Raw genomic sequence first — 22,401 nt, forward strand, 5'->3', positions numbered from 1 at the left:
GAACAGAACTGCCCTGATGACACTTATTACACATGTGCTCATCTTTTCCTTCACACCTCAAGGTTATTTTAAGTGAAGCCTTTTTATAACATTTCTTTTAAACAAATTTCATCATCATTCTCGTATTCATTTTCACAACATCTTTGCCAGGCAGACAGGCATGTACCTATATTCTTATTTTACCAGACGCGATCTACAGTTCAGCACTCCATTCACGATACAGCATTTCTCATAAGCAAACCATGGTGTAGTGGATAGAGCACGGGCCCAGGAATCAGAAGTTCATGGGTTCTAATCTTGGCTCCACTTGTCTGCTGTGTGACCTTGGGCAAGTCACTTAACTTCTCTGTGCCTCAGTTACCTCATCTGTAAAAAGTGGTAACTAAGAGTATGAGCCCAATGTGGGAGCAGCGATTGTGCCCAACTTAACTTTACCCCAGTGTTTGCAACAGGGCTTGGCACATAAGAAGCGCTTAACAAGTACCACAATTGTCATTATTATTATATACCCCTGAAGAATGGACCAAATGTGAACTTTGGTCCCATGAGACTTTACCCTCCAATTAAAGCTCAAGTTCCCCATCTGAAAAATGGGAATAAAATACTACTTTCTCATGGGAATATTTCTAAGGGAAAGAGCACATTCCTTTAATGTTTCTTGATGAAGTATTGTGGAGAAGACTTTTAATCTAATACATCCAATGACCACAATCAAGCTGAAGAAGACTGTCTGAACTTCTACATGCCTTCTTTTCCAACCCAGGACCACCCAGATTTGACAATCTCATCCCTTGTTCGCAACCCAGATTTGACAATCTCATCCCTTGTTCGCAAAAGAAAGTGATGCAGGAAAATGTCCCTTTACTTTTATGCCAGATCAATCCCACTGCAACTTCCCTACCAAATACTGCTTGCCAGAGTCACTCAACAATCAGTTTTTAAAAAAACCTCTCAAGTAAATTGAGACTCATCTTCACCTGCACACTCCTTCAGATGCCTTTCAAAGAAGCAAATGAACTCTGCCTCAATCTCCAGTAACAAACTAGATTATTTAAAAACTCCTCCATTGTATTATTTGTTAACTGGCAGGGACAAAGAACTGACACCACTCACTAAGACACAAATCTATATGGACTCAGAAAATGTATCTGACAACGCAATAGATATTTTCCTTTTGCCTCAGCTATCCCTTTACTATATTAGATAATGCTATTTCATTTCCCATATTCAGTAGATTCACATGCTTGTTCCTCTCCAAAACATGAAAGACCATCATGGAGCTAATAAAGGCAATGCAGCTGCACGTTCCCTATGCAAACATCTATTCTGAACACTCTTCTGCCCTGTCTGGACCGTAACCAAGGCTGAACTTGTCACTCTTCCATCTGGGCCTGTGAACTATTGCATAGCTGGAGAATGTTTAAAAGCAGAAGCCACACTATTCCAGCTCCTGGTGTCCATTCATGGGCTTCAAACAACCAAGCTGATCCTTGGAACTTTGTGTTTCCTATCTTTCTGCCTGTGAAGCAAATCTGCTACCTGAACCTACAAGAGTGGTCCATTTCTCTCCACCCTTACAGGCTTGTGTAGTCTCATTTTTATTTTTTTTTAACCAGAGAAGAGCCACCCAAAAAGAATCAATGGTATTTATTGAGCATTCCTGTGCGCAAGCACTGTATTAAACACTTGGGAGAGTACATTATAACAGAGTTAGCAGACATGTCCCTGCCCAAAGTGAGCTTACAGGGAGGATAACTAACAATGGCTCATGGAAGAGATGCTGAAAACACCAACTCTATCATGTCTACAATAAACTTCAGTTTTCTAATATGCAACTGCAGGGATAACTACAACCTGAGGAAGAGAGAGAAAGACTACACACCCAGAGTTACTACTTTCCTTGTTAGTTTAGGGGTGAGTATGGCCACCTATCACATGGGAGACAAAATGTCCTATTCCCCAATGGGGAGGAAGATTATTGTGAAGCAGCATATCCTGGTGGAAAGTGTATGAAACTGGGTCAGAGGAGATGGGTTCTAATCCAGGCTCTGCCTCTTGTATGCTGTGACACCTTAGAGAAGCAGCGTGGCTCAGTGGAAAGAGCACGGGCTTTGGAGTCAGAGGTCATGGGTTCGAATCCCTGCTCGGCCACTTGTCAGCTGTGTGACTTTGGGCAAGTCACTTAACTTCTCGGTGCCTCAGTTACCTCATCTGTAAAATGGGGATTAAGATTGTGAGCCCCAAGTGGGACAACCTGATTCCCCTGTGTCTACCCCAGCGCTTAGAACAGTGCTCAGCACATAGTAAGCGCTTAACAAATACCAACACTATTATTATTATTATTATTAATTTTCTTGTACCTCAGTTACCTCATCTGTAAAATGGGGATTCAATCCTACCCACTTCTACTTAGTCTGTGAGTCTCATGTGGGTCAGAGAATGAACCTGATTATGTTGCAACTACCCCATCTTAGTACAGTTCTTGGAGCATGGTAAGTGCTTAACAAGTACATTTTTTTCTTTAAAGAGCACCTTTTCCTCTGTTCAGGGGCAGTACAGGGGAGTCAAAGAATGTCAAAACTAATGCAGGTATTTTAAAATTAAATGTTTACAAGAGTTAGATCTCCCAGCCTCAGCTGGTGATTAATTTACCTTTCAAAGTCACTTCTCTATGTCAGATATCTTTGCTTGGCAAAGTAGTCCCACCTGCTTTAATAAGACATGGAATTAAGAGGCACTCTTAGTACACAGGTCTCCCCAGACACACCACACAACCCTATGCACTGCACAAACCAATCCTGACATACAAGTCCTATGGAATTTGGGGCCACAGCCAGGCCTGATAGGAGCCAGCCTAATTTCCAGCAGGGAAGGATGTGGCATCATGCATCTTTGTCCCTGGACCTGTCAACCCAGGGACCATAAAAGGACTTCCACCAGCTAGTGATCCTCTTGCACCAAATAATTATGGTACTTGTTAAGTGCACACTATATGCCACTTTAAGAACAGGAGTATATACAAGCTAATCAAGTTGGACATAGTCCCTGTCCCTCATCAAGGCTCACACTCAATCTCCATTTTACAGATGAGGTAACTGAGGCATGGAGAAATTAACTGACTTGCCCAAGGTCACACAGCAAATAAGTGGAGAAGCCAGTATTAGAACCCAGGTTCTTCCTACTCCCACTCCCATGTTCTACCCACTAGACCACGATGTTTGTCAAGAGTTGTGACATTCATCGAGCCCAGAGGCAGCTTGAAGCACATATGAGGAGTATGGTCTGGCACAAGTGCTTAGTACAGTGGTCTGCACACAGTAAGTGCTCAATAAATATGATTGAATAGCCCTTCCATTTAATGGGTCTGGTCCCAAACAGAGCCCGAGGGCCAGGCCCAAATCAGGCAATGCTCTACACAAACACACCCTCAACCTTCCCCCACCATGAGCACAATCTAAGCTCTCTTTCACAGCTGTATCAGACCAACAGATGGGACAAGGATGAAATGGACAGAAGGGAGAGAAAGAAGCGTACTTTAAAAGCCACAGACAGAAAGAGAATGGTTAATAACACAGAACTCTAAAGTCCTCCCACAACTTTTCAGGATTCCTGAGAGGGGAAAGGAATCAAATCTCAACCCTGCTCACCTTCCTCAGGCCATGCTCTCACTGGCTAGATTTCAGATATGCCCCACAAGAAGATTCATCAGTTTCCACCTCTAAAAGAAAGTTAACTACAACCTAATTCCTTCTACAGGTGACAAAAGGAAAACAAACAAAAAAAACCCTCATGATGGGCATACTGGATTATAGCCCTACTCCTTTCTTGCTAGACTTGACATATGGTCTCTTCCCCAGATCTTATCTTTTGCACATCTAATTCTACTCTGTTGTGAGTCTGGTGGAAAGAGAACTGCTCTGGGAATCAAGAGATCTGGGTTCTAATCCCAGTTGTGCCTGTAGCTGGTTAGTATGGGCATTGAACATAAGCACTGCACATGCATTTTACAATATGCTGCACTGCTCTCTGACGCTCTATGATTACTGGCTCATTGTTCTCCATGCCTCGGCGGAAGCATGACTAGCAGGGATGGGAAACTGAGTGATGTTTTTCAAGCCACTAGCGTTTCAAGCAATTCCTCTGTGCAGATTATTGATTCCAAATTCCTATGATTGAGGCTCATCTGTCATTCCTGACAGATCATCCATCATCACACTAAGAAGCAGCATGACCTACTGAGAAGCTTACTGAGGGCAACACAGCTTGTGAGTTGGGGGTCTTGGGTTCTAATCCCTGCTCAATTGCCTACTGTGTAACCTTGGGCAAGTCTCAACTTCTTTTTTCCTCAGAATCTTCATCTGTGAAAAGGGGTTCAATACCTTTTCTTCCTCCTATTTGGACTGTGACTCTCAAGTGGGGCAGAGACAGTGTCCAATCTGATTATCTTGTATCTACTCCAGCATTTAGAACCATGTTCAGCGTTTAATGAATATTACATATATGCCGCCAAAGACAATATGACAATTGTGACTGAGAGGAGCTGCCTAAACTTAGATCTATCCATTGAAGAGGCAAAGCAGCATGAAGCAGCACGGTATAGTGGATAGAGCATGGGCTTCGGAGTCAGAAGGTCATGGGTTCTAATCCCTGCTCTGCCACTTGTCTGCTGTGTGACCTTGGGCAAGTTACTTCACTTCATCTGTGCCTCAGTTACCTCATCTGTAAAATGGGGATTGAGACTGTGAGCCCCATGTGAGACAGGGACTGTGTCTTACCTGACTTGCTCATAACCACTCCAGAGTTTAATACAGTGCCTGGAACACAATAAACGCTTAACAAATACCACATTTATTATTATACAAAGAAAATCAGTGGAGTTCCTGTCGCTCTTTCTATTCCTATTCATCAGAGATGACCATCAATACAAACACCATACTGCTGAGTTCCAAAGTGTTCTGGCTAATAAGGAGTTCAAAATAAACCCAATTTGGACTTGAATTCCAATAGTACAGTTGGCGATCACACCAAATCACATTTGGAAATATGTACTACACAACGAGTATTTCCTCAAGTCCAGAGACTGAGAAAAATAAAAGCTGCAAATAATAAACCCCTCCCCTCCCCAACACACACACACACATACACACATGCACACACACACCATTTCTCAGCTTTTAATCAGTAGAACAACATAGTCTTGGGAGGACAAGCTGTGTCTTTTGTTAGATTACCTTCATTTTTAACACTGCTTTCAATGATCTCAAAAATCTGGCATCCTGGGAAACTGCAGAAAATTGAAACTCAGGGAAACTGCAGAGCCTACCTGCCACGTAAAACGGCCAGGATGAGTAAATCCAAGCTGTATGTCCTCTTCTGGGACGGTCTCCAGAACTTTTTCCCAGCAACCCTTGTTGGGCAGCCTGAGGCAATCAACAACAAGGCCTTCAGGTTCAGGACAGTAGTGGGACTCCTACTGGTATTCCCCACTGCAGTTTTTCCTCAGACTACAGGCTTCTTTCTGAAGGGACTTTATCCCTACTAGACTGTAAGCTCCTTGAGGGCAAGAATCGTGTCTACCAACTCTTTTGTATTTTCATCTCCTAAATGCTTAGTTCAATGCTGTGCACAGAGTAAACACTCGATAAAGCACTTAGTATAGTGCTCTGCACACAGTAAGCACTAAAGACAATTAACTGAATAAATACTATTGGTTGCTTAATTAGATGGCTCTTGCTAGCCCCCCGTATGGCGAAACAGAACCCACACACACATATAGACAATCCTGACTCTCAAATAACTACGGCCACCCCTCATTCCCCCAACATGTCTGATAAAAAGTTGTCTCTGTACATGGTATTTTCATTGGCCCCAAAACTGCAAAAGTGAACACAAATACATTTTTTTTTGATAATCCAGAGAGTGACAAAGACAGATTTATGAGATTATACAATATTTACATTAGGTGAATGGCCAAAATTAACAGTTTCTTATAGTATTCATTTTGGAGATTACAGCAAAATAACAATAATATTAGAATTATTATTCTAATAATGAAGGAGCACATGATATCACCATTCTACAAATGCAGAGGGGAGAGAATGAAGCCCTTAACCTAATGTCAAGGTTTGATTCACCAACCATGCTAAAATCACCACTCCCCACCCAGCACCTGTCCCAGCTCTCCTTTCTCCAAGGCCACTGTTCTTTGCCCTGAAGAACCTAGCAATCAACTCACTACACAGTGCCTTCTCTTTTTCTGGATGATTAACATTTCAAAAATCTTTGCATGAAGTTTGCAAAAGCAGCACTAACATACTTCGGTACTACTGTTTGCCACTTTCAATTCTCAATTCATCGGTTTCCTCCTTGGGGCAGCTTTTCCGAGTTTCGAAAAAATGACTTCTTCCCCCCAAAATCTTAACTCCTAATAATATGGTGGGGGATTTGGTAATGACAACACTTGTGGATATCAGACACCCAGGCTGACGCACGTGATATGGTGTACGCGAGAAAGGTACACTTTGCAACATTTTGCGGAAGTCCACCACAACCTACATCATTTCTCCAGAAGGCCACTTGGCCCTCAAACTCCCACTCCTCCAGGTCTACATGTTCCCCCCAGAGGGCCCCGTGAACACAAGTGTCGCTTCTGAACCACACAACTCCCATGGCGGGAGCACTTAAAATATAAACTCCAGACATAAAGGCATGCAATGACCTATCTCTGTTAGGAGACACATCTGCTGAACACTGGACAAATGGTCATCCAACTAGTAAGACACACGATTTAAAAGGGAATCTCACACAAAAAGGGCATTACGCACCTAAGCAACAGCAAGCTAAAGCCCCAAGTTTACCTCAGCTCCAGACACTGGGTGAGGCAATCAAAGGTTATTTGGGAAGTAAAATCAGGGCCCAGGGGACTGTTGGTGGAGAAAACTTTTAGATTCATTGGTTTAAATATCCAACTGGGTGGATGAGACTAGTACTTTGAGCAAGCTGCTCACCTTGTCTGTGCCAAAGTGACTCAGTGAAAAATGGGAATCTCACTCCTGAAGCTGCCTGTCTCACCAAGTGAAAGGAGGATGAACCTGGAATACACCTTGATCTTCCTGAGAGGAAGGTCAAGCCCTCATGTTTTGAACTTGCCAGACTCCTCTGGAAGAAAAGAGTCTGGCTGTCATTTTTAATAGAACCTAAAATGACTAAATTTTCACAACAGGAGTCAACTGTCCACTGCTGACCTATATAACGTTCTAGACACCAGAATCCTTTGCCAAGCAAAAATCTAGGTACTGCCCCAGTACTAGCCCCTGGTACCTGCTCTTGCGCTTGGCAGAAGACCAAGTCAGATCAAACAGGCACACAGGCTGAACCTTAAATAGGTCACATACTCTCCCTCTAAACTGTAAGCTGGCTGTGAGAAAGGAACCTGTCTACCAACTCTTTTATAGTGTACTCTCCCAATCGTTTAGTACAGTGTTCTGCACATAGTAAGTGCTCAATAAATACATCTGACTGATTCACACACAGGATCTGAGTATCGCGGGTGTCACAGGGCAGTCAAAGATCTGTCATTCCCATGACAACTTGGAATAACCAAACCTGTTCCAAAAGCCACAGCAGCTCTCCATTAACCATCTCCCTCCCCTCCACCACCCCTGACCTGGAAATTCCCAAATTAGGACACATGAGTAGACTGTAAGCCCATCAATGGGCAGGGACTGTCTCTATCTGTTGCCGGTTTGTACATTCCAAGCGCTTATTACAGTGCTCTGCACATAGTAAACGCTCAATAAATACTACTGAATGAATGAGGCCTGGAGGGGGACAACACCCAAATTTGCTAGGTGTAGGAGCTGGCCTTAAATGGGGATTAAGAGAGTGAGCCCCATGTGGGACAGGGACTCTGTCCAACCTGATCAATTTGTATCTACCCCAGTACTTGGACAGTGCTTGGCACAAAGGAAAGGCTTAATAATAATAACTGTTGTATGTGTTGAACGCTATGTACCAGGCACTGTACTAAGCACTGAAGTGGATACAAGCAAGTCAGGTTGGGTTGGACACAGTCCCTGTCCCAGGTGGGGCTCACAGTCTCAATCCCCACTTTACAGATGAGGTACTTGAGGCACAGAAAAGTGAAGTAACTTGGCCAAGATCACACAGCAGACAAGAGATCGAGTCAGGATTAGAACCCATGACCTTCTGACTCCCACGCCTGTGCTTTATTTACTAGGCCATGCAACTTGAAGTACTAAAATTATTATTATTATTAAGGGGGATCTTAGAAGTGATCAGTTTAACTGCTAAACAGTAGTTAATGTTGGTATTTGTTAAGCGCTTACTATGTGCAGAGCACTGTTCTAAGCGCTGGGGTAAACACAGGGGAATCAGGTTGTCCCACGTGGGGCTCACAGTCTTAATCCCCATTTTACAGATGAGGGAACTGAGGCACAGAGAAGTTAAGTGACTTGCCCACAGTCACACAGCTGACAAGTGGCAGAGCTGGGATTCGAACTCATGAGCCCTGACTCCAAAGCCCGTGCTCTTTCCACTGCGCCACGCTGCTTCTCTGACACACAACAGGATCAGGCCCAATAACATCATGGCATTTAATGACTATAACCCACACCGCAAGTACAAAGCCTAAACAAGGCAAATCTGCACACTCACGGCAAGTGGGTTGTTTCATTTCATTAAAACTTTTAATCAAATAAACCAAAAACCGGGTACCATGTCACTGATGTTTTATAATAACAACTGTGGTATTTGTTAAGCTTTTACTGTGTGCCAGGCACTGTACTAAGCACTGGGGTGGATACAAGCAAATAGGATTGGACACAATCACTACCCCACATGGGGCTCCCAATCTTAATTCCCATTTACAGATTAGGGAACTGAGGTATAGAGAAGTGAAGTGAATTTCCTAAGGTCACACATTAGATAGCTGAGATTAGAACTCATGATCTTCTGACTCCCAGGCCCATGCTTTATCCACTATGCATTTTGCTGGGTTTTATCCCTAAATCCCTTTGAAAAAAAACAAACCACACTGTAGGGTCTGAGCACACACCCACAGGGAACCTGCACACCTGTCTGAAAAAACCAGAGCACTAGGCACTGCACAGCTTGCTTTCAAAAAGGAGATGTGTTTACCTCTGCTGGTGTCTGCTTTAATATTTCCAAGTCTGGCTCACTGCCAGGCAAATGAAAAACCACAAGGAAGCACCACAGGCACAAAGATAAAACACAAAATTTAGGATGAAATCTTTGTCCAAGTCGGCTTGCTGATTGAACGCTCTCTCTGCTTCCAGAGTACACAGTGAGGAGCTATGCACCCAGCCAGCAAATAATAAATCAGAGGGGCCAGCGGCTCTCTGTTCAAGTTCAGTTGGAACTTGAACATCAGATCATGGTGATCAAAGTGGCTTCCCCAATTTTCAGATTTTGTTTGACTAGGCTAAATTAGTCCTTCACTACAGCAAGACAGGTACTCTCCATAGAAAATGCTTGGAAATTTGAAAATAAGTGGCCTGAAGGTAACTCAAGAGCCATGAGCAAACTTCAAGCTGGAGTTTCCACTGAATAAATTGGAAAAAAAACCCTAAACAACAACCTCAGCAGATGATGGGTGCTTTCTTTGGGACTCTGTGGTAAATCGTGCTCTAGTTATACGTTGGGCCTAAGTCTTCCATGGAAAACATGAAAATGGGTGGATTGGAGAGAGAAAGAGTCTGCTTAAAGACTGTAAGATCCTTGACAGCAAGGATTGTGTCTACTTACTCTTACTCCTTACTTACACATACTCCTAGACTCACTGTGGGTAGGGAACATGTCTACCAACTCTCTTATATTGTATACTCTCCCAAAAGCTTAATTCAGTGTTCTGCACAGAGTAAGTTTTCAATAAATTTCACTGATAATTGATGTACTGTACTGTACCGTCCCAAGCACTAAGTACAGTGCTAGGCACAGGGTAAGTGCTCAATAAATACCATTAAATGGATGAAGGGCAGAGAACCACCTCAGACAATACATCCCCCTGATAATCGCTAGGTCTCCATTATTATTTCCAGAGGGAACTCTCTTGGATTCTTCCATTTAGTACATTAGACAAGATCACCTCTGTTCCATTGCCCGAGGAGCCTGAAATAGGTAATGCACCTTCCAAAATGCCATCTCATGTTTCTTACCACGTTCCAGACCTGCCTTCGGGAATAATGTCAATTATCTCATTGGCCGTAGGAGCAGTGGCTTCCTTATTTTGACCAGAGCAGAGATCGGATGGATAGAACCCCTCCCTGGTCTTCAGGGTGGAAGGTCGGGAAAGGGCAAGGATGCACAAGTATTCCTTAGGCATCTTAACTCTCAGGGCCCTAGACCACTGCTCTATCTCATTGCCCTCTCAAGATAGTTTATGTTTGCACAAATAATATATTACACAGAGGAAACTGTCTTGGAAAACATACTCCTTGTGAGATAAAGGCAAACCTACAAGGCAAGGGCTCATTAGGAATATCAAATCAAAAATCAATCAAAGCCATCTGCACAGCATTGTACTAAGATCTTGAAAGAGTTCAGATAAAGCCAAATGCTCATCCCCTGGCCTCAAGGAGTTTATCATATAATGGGGGATGTTGATGATGACAGCATTTATTATGGACTTTCTATGTGCCAAGCACTGTGCTGAGTATTGGCATTCACAATATAAAAAAGGGAGAACAGATATTTGAACCCTCATTTTTTAGGTGAGGACACCGAGGCAGAGAGCATTTAAGTGACTTGCCCAGGGTCATACAGCCAGACACTTAGTGACAGATCTGGAATTAGAATCTAGACTCCTGACTTTCAGTCTGTGCTCTTTCCACTACCCCCTGCTGCCTCTCAGAGACAGGCACTCAAAGAGTGGGAAAATAGTATTGCCCCCTAGTCCACATACAGGCAACACTGACACAGACAGATAACTGAAAACTAGTCAGTGTCTACTACAGTATTCTACACATAGCTGACATCTCAATAAATAGTGATGATAACAGAATAAATTATTTCTCCAGCACTCCAGTGAGAAACTAAAGAACAGGGCGGTCCTAACAGTGTCCCAGACTCTTCACTCCCCTCTCTGTCTCTGTTTACCCCCATCTCATTCCAGGGATGTCATCCAGATTAATTAATTATAGAGGATATTGGCGACAAAGAGCCCCACAGTTTAAAAACAATCAATGGCACCTTTTCTCATGAAACATTGATTAGTGTCTGCAATCCATACTCAGAATAACGCTGATAATACAAATTGGCTCTGCACAGACCCCAGCTGTCTAAGAGTGAAGCAACAAGACTAGCTTTTCTTTCCACCTGCATGGCTGCCTATTTGTCCAGCTTCATTTGGATCATATCATTTCTAACTGCCTCTGTTTCTGGAGTTACAGAATACAGCCTTCGCTCTGAGTTATAATTCTTTTTATTAATACTTTATTTTCTCCAAAGTGCTTCCAGATGCATCTACAGCCAGCCCAGCAAGAACCCCCTCCCTCCCCCAGCCGGATCCACCCAGACTCCTCTCATTTCACCACCTCTTCCCCAACTCATTGCTGGGGGATTAATTCAGTTCACAAACAATCTCATTGGCTCCTTCCTGGATCTCAAGCCAGACAATGCCAAGGGCAGAAGTCCACATGTCCCCTTAGATGCCTGACTCCAGACTCCCCTGAGAACCACTATCCCTCTCTCATCCAGGAACAATTACAAATCACACGTGCTTCTAAACATCGGGATGGGGGGGTGGGGGGGTGCTTTTTGTTTCATTCTTTAATTGTAGCAGCTAGAGAAAACTAAGACACTAACCTTGAAAGCCTTCAGAAACAGGTTACAAGCCAAAAATCACCACGCCCAGTTACTTCTGATTAACCCATTGCACCTTCATAATTAGAAGCTAGTAGTTCTTGGAACTTTCCAAAATAGTCAAGAGACCTTTTAAATCAAGGGCAGCTCTCCAAGTTTGTGATTGTGCCTGATTTTTCAACTGTGTCCAATTAGTTTAATGACTTGGAGAAAACACTGGGCCGATTCAAGGCTAAAACCGAAGGTATTACAGGATTTCAGTGTAGTCATCCAGGAGTATGTGTTTTGGGCAATCAATTAATCATTTATTGAGCACCTATTGTGTGCAGAGCACTGTATGAAGTACTTGGGAGAGTGCCCTTTCCTCTTCACCCAAACTGTTACCAGGCTAATCCAAGCATTTATCCTATCCTGCCTTAATTACTGTATCAGCCTCCTTGCTAACCTTCCTGTCTCTCCCCACTCCAGTCCGTACTTAATAATAATAATATTATAATGGCATTCATTACAAGTTTATTGTGCACCAAACACTGTCCTAAGCAATGGGATGGATACAAGCAAATCGGGGTTGACACAGTCCCTGTCCCAAGTTGGGCTCACAGTCTCAATCCCCATTTTTCAGATAGAGTAACTGAGGCATGGAGAAGTGAAGTGATTTGCCCAAGATCACAAAGCAGACAAGCGGCAGAACAGAAATTAGACCCCATGACCACAGAGTCAGCGTGGCTCAATGGAAAGAGCATGGGCTTAGGAGTCAGAGGTCATGGGTTCTAATTCTGGCTCCACCACCTGTTTGCTGTGTGACTTTGGGCAAGTCACTTAACTTCTCTGTTCCTCGGTGACCTCATCTGTAAAATGGGGATTATGACTGTGAGTATCAGGTGGGACAACCTGATTACCCTGTATCTACCCCAGTGCTTAGAACAGTGCTCATCACATAGTAAGCGCTTAACAAACACCAACAGTATTATTATTATTCTTATTATTCTACTGCAACCCAGGCCGGATACTTCGCTCCTCTAATCCCAACCTACTCACTGTACCTCATTCTCGTCTATCTAGCGGGGACCTCTCACCCACCTCCTGCCTCTGGCCTGGAACAACCTCTCTCCAAGTCAACAGACAATCGCTCTCCTGGCCTTTAAAGCTTTATCCAAGGCACATCTCCTCCAAGAAGCCTGACTAAGGCCTCATTTCTGTTTCTCCCACTCCCTACTGTACTGCCCTTGCACTTGGATTTGCTTCCTTTATTCTACCCTCAGCCCTCCAGCATTAGGTACACATGTGAGCCCGTCACCGGGCAGGGATTGTCTCTATCTATTGCCGATTGTACATTCCAAGCTCTTAGTACAGTGCTCTGCACATAGTAAGCACTCAATAAATACTATTGAATGAATCCATAATTTATTTATATTAATGCCAGTTTTCCTCTCAGGACTGTAAGCTTGTTGTGGGCAAGGAAGGTGTCTACCAACTCTGTTAGAGAGTACCCTCCTAAGTCCTTAGTGCTCAATAAATATGAAAGACAGAGAGTCTGCCATAACATAACTCCATTTTCTTGTCTTGCCAATGTATGCATGTCCAACTGCCCCAGAGATCATAACCATCTAGTTTCCTAGTCTTTTAAATCCGTTTATTCCCATTTATTCATAACTTCCAAATTTCTTCTGAGTTCTCTCTCTGAGTTCCAGAGTAAGCAAGAGTGTTTACCTCCCTCTCTCAATGGCAGCCTTCCAGGTTTAAAAGCGGAAGACCAACCTCATTTTAACACTACACTACTTGTCTGTCAAATCACCACATCGCTGACTCAGTCAATTTACCATCTTCTAAGGAGGGGAGCATGCTGTGAGAAAGAGAACAGGGGAGAAGTCAGGCATTCTAGATTTGGCTCTCAACTTGCTGATTGACTCTCTGAATTTCCATGTAGCAAGTGATTCGATTTTACAAGCAACTGTTTTTCTAGTTGAGGTTTCTTTGGGTTGAGACAGATAATGCAACTGCTAAGGGAATGGCCATCCTAGCTTCTCCACCTTCAGGTGAACAAGGCAACTCATTATAAGAATCTCTCCTGTTCATGACCTAAGAGGGAGCAAAGTCAGATGGTTTAGAGCAGTGTCCTTAAATTTTCTTAAGAGTTTAAATTTCTAGCTTTGCCTCTGATATTGGACCGTTAAGGGCAGGGAATGTGTCTACTAATTTTGTCATACTGTACTCTCCCAAGCACTTAGTACAGTGCCCTGCACATAGTAAGCACTCAATAAATATGATTGATTGGACCTTGGGGGCAAATATAGGCTCAGACATAAGCAAATCTAATGTGTGAGTATTTAAAAGAAGTAGGCTGTTCTGTGTCTCAGAGGTCAATAAGGGCTGGGTGACAGCAAGGGTTTGCACCCTGACCAGCTAAAGATCCTGAAACTCAGCAAACATGAGCTACTGGGATACTGTCTCAGCAAACTCAGCACAGCCCTTGTTAACACCAGGACAAACAGCCAAATTCAGAGTCCTGAGAGAAGAGGGCTCACAACTGTGATCAGGGATAATCAGATTTGGGTTGAAGGCACTTGCCATCACAAAAGACAGACTTGAGATCAAAGCCTGTTGCAGAGAGCTGGGTTTGCCATACTTTTTTGTGGAGAGGAAGTTCATTAAGACAGTATCCATGAAGCCTGAAACTTCCTAAAAGATGGATTCCTATTATATAGAAAATGAACTGTTCTTCATCCATCACAACTGCCAGTGGAATTTAAGTAATGGGAATTGCTGTAGGTCAGGGAATCTATCGGCAACATGGAAAACATTTCTGACAAAATGGAGATTGTTTGGTGTTCTTTTCATAAGTCTTGACTTCTTTAATACCCAACAAGTCGGCTTTCCCACCCCCGACCCACCATCACCACCATTTATCATGAATAATACTAGTGGCTCTGAAATTGTTTTGAAAGTCAAGATCCTGAAAAGGCCAGTTTAAATGTCAAAACGAATGGCTCACCATTGGCAAGAAGACAGAAAAGGAGGTTCAATGTGTACCCAGGCTAGTTGAAGACTGACGACTTAGAACTCACAAAACAAAAGTCATTTGGAGCAGCAAGAACCTGCAGCAAAGATTTCCTAGTTCAGGATGACACTGGAACACTCCAGCACCCAAAGAGTAAGCAACCACAGCAGTCACAGAAATTCACCTGCCTAAAGCTGGGTGTTACTCCTGGTCATTTACCTGAGACTATGGCCTCCAGCAGGGATGCGGGAGAAAATATATTTGCCACAGCTCCCTGGTTGCCGGCCACCACTCACAGGGCCCCTGATATTCCTCTGGGCATACAAGTAGCAGAGGGCCTCTGCTTGGGGTTTCACGGGGAAGCAGAAGTGCCAGATTTCCCCTGGCACCCGAAGCAACAGGAGATCAGAGTGGACTGGGGGGTGGGGGGGCGGGATGGTATCCCATAGTACAAAAGTCAAGGGAGAAGGGATGAGTTCCAAACAGCATACAAGATTTACTGGTCCAGAGCAGGCCCACATGCCCTATTTCTCCCATTATAGCTCTTCCCATATTGGGAGGGGCTGGGTGGGTGGGGGGAGGGGGAACAGCCTTCCCACCCCTCGCCCTCTGCCTGAGACACCCCAACCTCACTGTGCCTCTTTCTCACCTCTCCCGCCGTCAACATCTGGCCCACATCCTACCACTGACCTGGAATGCCCTCCCTCCTCACATCCGCCAAACTAACTCTCTTCCCCTCTTCAAAGCCCTACTGAGAGCTCACCTCCTCCAGGAGGCCTTCCCACTGAACACTCCTTTTCCTTTTCCCTCCACCCCTCCTCTCCTCCCCATTGCCCCTACTCCCTCCCTCTGCTCACCCCCTTCCTCTCCCCACAGCACTTGTGTATATTTGGATATATTATTTATTACTCTATTTTATTAATGATGTATATATGTCTATGATTCTATTTATCTATTTTGATGGTGTTGATGCCTATCTATTTGTTTTGTTTTGCTGTCTGTCTTCCCCTTTTAGACTGTGAGCCCATTGTTGTGCAGAGAGTGTCTCTCTCTGTTGCCGAATTGCACATTCCAAGCACTTAGTACAGTGCTCTACACACAGTAAGTGCTCAATAAATACGACTGAATGAATAAACAAAAAAGATCTCAAATGCCTGGACTAAGACGTTAGAACCTGGTGTGAAATAAAATACCTGTTCCCCCAGGAAACATATATATATATATAACCCTGAAGTTAACCAGGTGAACTGAGTCAAGTTTCCATAATGGATGAGAATCACTTGATTTGAATATTGGAGTGGCTACAATTTGCCCCAGGTTAAGTGAATTGAAAAAAGTCCCTGCCCCAAAGGCATCTACACTATTATACAACGGTGAGAGATGAACAGAGGTAGGTGCTAGAGGAATTGGAAAGTATGCCCCCCAGCCTTCTACACATACGTGATGAGACTCTAAGTGACTTTAAAAAAGGAGGGAGAAAAAAAATACAACCAAAAAACTTTGCCAAAAATAAAATAGTTCAGGATCTATCCTATAATGCTATATATCTCCACTCTGAGGAACAGGTTTTTAGTTTCTGCAGACCCAGAAAGGAAACAGGAAAACCACAGTTGGGGGCTAAATGCCTTATTAAAGGAATCTGGGTTTGGTAAATTTCACTACATTACTTTTAGAACATTAGCAGCCAGAAAAGAGCTTACAAGACTGAGCTCTGGGTGGACAGGGACTGTGTCTGATCTGATTGTACTATATCTACCCCAGGCTTAGCAGAGTGCTTGGCTCATAGTAAGCACTTGATGCTATTAGAATAGTATGAAAAGCTAATACAAGGGGTCCTCCTTTACTGCGGAGCTTATGTTATCTCATAACAGAGGAAATCATGTTATGGTAACCACTGATTTAGTGGCAATGAGTGGGTCGGGGTAGAGGGTTCAAAGATCTAAGTTTCTATAATGTTTTGCCTGCCATGCACAGACTGCCACACATCTGTTGCCACACACTACCATTTTACTATATTAAATACTGTAAAGTTATAAAAATCTAGAGAAACCCAAAGAACTATACAGCACAATATAGGAACGCTGAGACAGAAACTGAGAAGTATAGTAGCATCACACCTTGACACATACCACACATATGCACCCCCAATTCCTGCAAACCAAATCTTCTCGCACCAACTTGTGGATCGTGTTACAGGAAGAACATTTCCTAATTCTCTCTTTGTGCTGTAGACAATCATGTAACGAGAACCGATGTTATAGCAGAACAGGGTGCAAGTGAAATACTGCATTGATCAAGTGGGGCTTACAAATGACTAGAATTCCATCAGAAGAACTAGTCTGGGAAATTTTCCTCACCCTTCCGGTATATTTACTGTTTTGGTAACACTTTTTTTTTTTTTAACTTTTTTGAGAGAGTAAGGGGGAAGTTAGGAGGTACCAAGTTAAAGGAGACTTCCAAGATTAGTATTTTAGTGCCCAACTTTAAAACAAATACTCTCATCTGTCAGAACAGAGAACACCGTAACACCAATCTGTACTTCGGTAATGTTAAGAACAGTCTCCTAGAAAATCCTGTGTGGCCCAAGTACAAAACTGAATACAATAAAGCCTTTCAAATGTCAAATGTCTCCTGTCCTTTGTGCCAGTTTTCCCAATGCTAAAGCTGCTTGTTGAGGATCCAGTTGAGGACCCATGGGTATGTTTTGTGTTTGAGCTCTGGCAGCAACTCCTACAATTCCAGCTGTCATGAAATGGGGAAAAGAACAAAAAGCGGGTAGGGCACATGGTCAATGCAACTGAATTTTTAGTTAACATCTGGATTTTATACATGCATGTTTATGCAACATATGAATTTTGTATGGACTCACGCCACCAGGAAGTCATTACCAAGGAGAGGTCTTGGCACCTGAAAGATATACATACTCTAATAACCCAGCATGGACAGTATCCCAATTCCTCCTGTCCTTTTGACCATATTCTGAGGATCACGCAACAAACATATCAGAAATACAGCAACACGTAGGCAGTGGGTGTTAGGAGGTTCTCTCAGAGAACTGAGAGCATTTGCTGTGATCACATCAGCACGCAAACTAACTCATCTCTAGAATAATTTCGCAGGAACTGTTGATGATTCTCATCTTTAAACAGAGACTATCTACAATATTTTCTAGGCCTTCTACCTTCTTCTGTGCTGTTGGGATTTTACTGACAAGTGATTTCTAAACAAATCTAATGTTTAGACAAACCAATGTTTAGTTTTCAAACAAACTTTTTGTTTCCCCAAATATTTTCAAGGACAAGGTTGCTTCAAACAAACAAGCATTGTCTCTTCCAGGCCATATATACAGACTGCTAGTTTATAAGCCTGCTACCCCTCACATCCACTCCCAGGAGTTTTTTTCTCGTCAAAAACCACCTGCTGAAAATATCAGTGAGGTTACATCAATCCAGGTGTTTCCACACCATTTCCTTGGCAGAAAAGGCAACTGAAGTTTTCCTGTATGGAAACATTTCCTTGTCCCTTCAATAATTCCCTTGCCATTGTAGACCCCACCCGCTCTTTCCACCAACCCCTGACTTTTCACACATTTTTAGGGCAGTTATATTTTGGGAAAACTCACTTTTCACTTATATGATTGGATGTAGCCAAGGCATAGACTCTGTAAATCTTATTTTTTAAATAGATGTATGCCTGTTTTCTTTTTCACAAATGATAGAGGAAAAGATATGTTTAAATGCCAATTATTTTTCTTAACAGCACACAGTTTAAGAGACATAGGTTTAATCCACAGTGACTTGTTTTTTCTGGATATTTTCCCAATTCTCAAATGTTCTCTAACCATGCTTCCAAAAATTTCCAGGAGAACCATTTATCAAGTCACTTCAATTATCCCTCTGTGGACATGCTTATACTGTATGTCCAGTCCCAGAATGTTATACCAATAATTTGGTCCAAGACAAACATAACCAGTGTGGAAGGTACTGCAAACCTTATACAGGGTCTTTTCAACCACACACATACACTTCAGAATTAATGGCATATCTGAAAGGACAAAAATCAGTCAAAAAATCCCAGACTGGGACTAGAACTACATTAGGTACTAAAGTGTGTGTATGTGCTCTACCTCTCCCCGCCCCCACACACACAATATCATCCACACACCCTCCCCCCAGGTTAAACACAGGGAACAGTATTAACCAGCTTCCTACTTATGGATACACATACCCACTGAAGAACAAATATAAGCCCATACAAATACCATGAAAAATAACCCCAAGAAAATCCTTCTGAGGAAATGAATGCCCCAGTAGATTCTCTTGTAGAGTCCTACCCAATGCCACAGATTTTAATCAAATGCACTGCTCAGGGAGATAGGATAGGCTACTGAACTGTACTGATGACATCTCAGGGCTTAGTCATCATCATGGAACTAACCCTTTCCACGTAAGCTCATGAAGACCTTCCCCAAGATCAAGAAAAACTGGATGCTGTTTGACTCCGTGATCCTGGTCCAGAAAGGCCCCAGTATACACAGTTCATTCTGCCACTTCACCAAAAAGAAAATGAAAGGCTTTTGTCTCTGCATTTCTAAAAAGCCCTGGAATGTTAAGGTTCTTGTCCCAAGAAAGCCCCAGGATCTCACATTGTTGAAGGAAACCTCTTATAGCTTCACTGCAGTTAGGTTTCCACAGGCTACTATATGGGGAGAAAAACCCAAAGTTCTCCTCCTCTATGTTGTGGAGCAAAAGGGTGGAAAAATATGAAGTCAGGCAGGGAGAAGGGAAGGATTTCAGACCATCTGCAGCAGTTGGGGTTCATCCCTAGGTCCAGTGTTAACCTGCGGCCCTGAGCTTAATGGGAAATGCTGCCAGAATTTTGCAAAATAGAAGGGCATAATAATAAGATGAAGTTAATGTACCTTAAAACACCCATATCCCCAACATTACCTATGAATTTCCAAAATTAACTGCTCAACACAATGCACTTCCACACAAACAGGATATGCAAAGTATGGATATTACCATATACTCCACTATTTCCCCTACTGGCAATATATTTTAATGTCTGTCTCACAGGGTAGACTATAAGCTCCTTGTGGGCAGAGACTGTGCCTACCAACTCTGACTGTATGGTTCTTTCCCAAGTGCTTAGTACAGTTCTTAGGATAGAGTAAGCACTCCATAAGTGCCACTGATTGCCATCTCAAGGGGCCAGACACAGCCCCTCTCATCAGGAGCAAGGAACAGGGTGACAAGCTATTGACAACCAGGGAATCCAAGTTTCTGCAGGGGACAGAATGTACAGTCCCAGACGAAGAAAAAACAGGAAATTTCCTTACGAGTCACTTATTTACCTTTTCATGAGGGCTAGGAGTACCATATCAAATTGATAACTTGGCTAACTGTCAGCACTGGAGGTCAGTTTGTAAACAAAAGGGAATGGGGAAGGGAAGAAGAAGAGGTTTACTGAAACAAGAATATTTAGGGAAAAGGTCCTCTCCCATTCCCACATCGATGTCAAATATTTTGAGAAGCAGCGTGACTTAGTGGAAAGGCACTGGCTTGGGAGTCAGAGGTCTTGGGTTCTAATCCTGACTCTGCCACTTGTCTGCTGTGTGACGATGAGCAATCACTTCACTTCTCTGTGCCTCGGTGACCTCATCTGTAAAATGGGAATTAAGACTGTGAGCCCCAGGTGGGACAACCTGATTACCTTGTATCTACCCCAGCTCTTAGAACAGTCCTTGACACATAGCAAGCGCTTAACAAATACTATTATTATTGTTAAAGATCAAACCCAAACAGGCTTAAGATTCAACCTGCTAAGGGGGAGATGCAAAAATGCTAAGCACTGAGTATTCATTCAATCATATTTATTGAGCTCTAACGTGCGGAGCACTGTACTAAGCACTTGGAAAGTACAATACAGCAATAGAGAGAGACAACCCTGGCCCACAAGGAGCACACAGTCTAGGTGGGGAGAGACAGCCATCAATACAAGTAAACGGACAGAGGAGCAAAGAACAAGTCTTTTGGCACCTGTCTTTGACCTGTGAGAGCTCTGCTAGGAGGAATGTCAACTGTAAGGCAAATCCCTGTTCTTGGAGGCAAAAAGACACGAGAGCAAGTGGAGATTCCCTAATTTTCCAAGGGGTGGTTCCTTCTCCCCACCTCCCCCGCCCACCTCGGTGCGGAGTTTAAGCATTTCTGATGTTAGAGTAGTGTGGATTCGAGTTAACCGCTCAGTAAAAACATTTTCCTTCCCTTCCCCACATTAAGAGTTTATGCCGCAGCTTAACCACTAAATTAGTTGAGACGGACGAGTCAGGAGGTGATAAAGTGGCCATTTAAAGAAGCGAATCCGGTGTAATTTTAATTTACAGTATTTGTGTGATCACAATCACGGCCGTCTACTACGGAACTTGAGATGCGATAGCCAAGCATTGGTTACGCGCTTAGGGCAGTGCTTGGCACATCGTAAGCGCTTAACAGACACCATCACGATCATTAAAGGAGGAGCCTTTACCCCTACTAAAGTGACAGCGGGGTGAAGGTGGGGAGGAGGAGGCGCGGGGGGTCAGGACGGAGGGCCGGGCCGAGCCGCCTCCGATGCCCCCGGACCGGCCGGGAAAGCCCACCCGTCCTGCCGGGGGCCGCTGCGACCCCCCGCAGCCGGGCCGACAGTCGGAGGGAGGGAGGAGGAAGGCAGCTCGGGCTGGGGTGGGCTGGGCTGGGCTGGGGTGGGGTGGGGTGGGGTGGGGGGAAGAACTCCTTCCTTCCCCGCTCCCCCTGCCAGCCCGGGGAAGGAAGTTGGAGCTTCGCGGCCGCTCCCCCCGCCGCCACTCGGCGCTCGGCCCAGGGCTTGGCCCAGAGTAAGGGTTTAGCAAAAACCGTGAGGATGATTACTCACCCCCGGGGGCACCGCTGCCGCCGAGGAGCAGGCAGAGCGGCCCCAGCAGCGGCCACATGGCGCGGGCCCGGCTCCCTCCCGTCGGCCGGGCCGCTCCGCTCCGCTCCGTGTCTCCCCCGGGCTCCGCCAAGTTTGGGTGCGGATGCGGGTGCGAGTGCGGGCCTGGCCCGGCCCGATGGCACAGGCAGGCCGATGGACGAGGCAGCGGGCAGGGCGGGCAGAGCGGGCCGGGCGGGCAGAGCGGGCCGGGCGGGCAGAGCGGGCCGGGCGGCTCCCTCCCCCTCTGTCCCTCTCCTCTCCTCTCCTATTCCTGCCGCCGCCCTCTCCCGCCCCTTCGCTTCCTCATTCGCTCCCGCCCTCCCGGAGCTCGGCACACTGGTGCACCGAGCCCGGCCCCCTTCCTCCTCCCCCTTTTCCCTTCTCATTCATTCATTCATTCGATCGTATTTAATAATAACGTTGGTGTTTGTTAAGCGCTTACCACGTGCAGAGCACTGTTCTCAGCGCTGGGGGAGACACAGGGTCAGCGGGTTGTCCCACGTGAGGCGCACAGTTAATCCCCATTTTACAGATGAGGTCACTGAGGCACAGAGAAGTGAAGGGACTTGCCCACAGTCACACAGCTGACAGGTATTGAGCGCTTACTATGT

At 44.4% G+C, this 22,401-nt stretch overlaps 1 protein-coding gene across 2 annotated transcripts in view; it reads right to left on the bottom strand.

The window, feature by feature from the left end:
* Positions 1-21,962, bottom strand: part of LDLRAD3 (low density lipoprotein receptor class A domain containing 3) — a 174,940-nt gene extending 152,978 nt beyond the window's left edge. For both annotated transcript variants that reach the window (XM_029061142.2, XM_029061141.2), the window contains exon 1: positions 21,752-21,962. In XM_029061142.2, coding sequence (XP_028916975.1) covers positions 21,752-21,809 — 58 coding nt within the window. In that variant the 5' untranslated portion in view covers positions 21,810-21,962. The remainder of the gene's footprint in view (positions 1-21,751) is intronic.
* Positions 21,963-22,401: the final 439 nt, after the last annotated feature.

Source organism: Ornithorhynchus anatinus, chromosome 3, assembly GCF_004115215.2.
Source record: "Ornithorhynchus anatinus isolate Pmale09 chromosome 3, mOrnAna1.pri.v4, whole genome shotgun sequence".
Lineage (NCBI taxonomy): Eukaryota > Metazoa > Chordata > Mammalia > Monotremata > Ornithorhynchidae > Ornithorhynchus > Ornithorhynchus anatinus.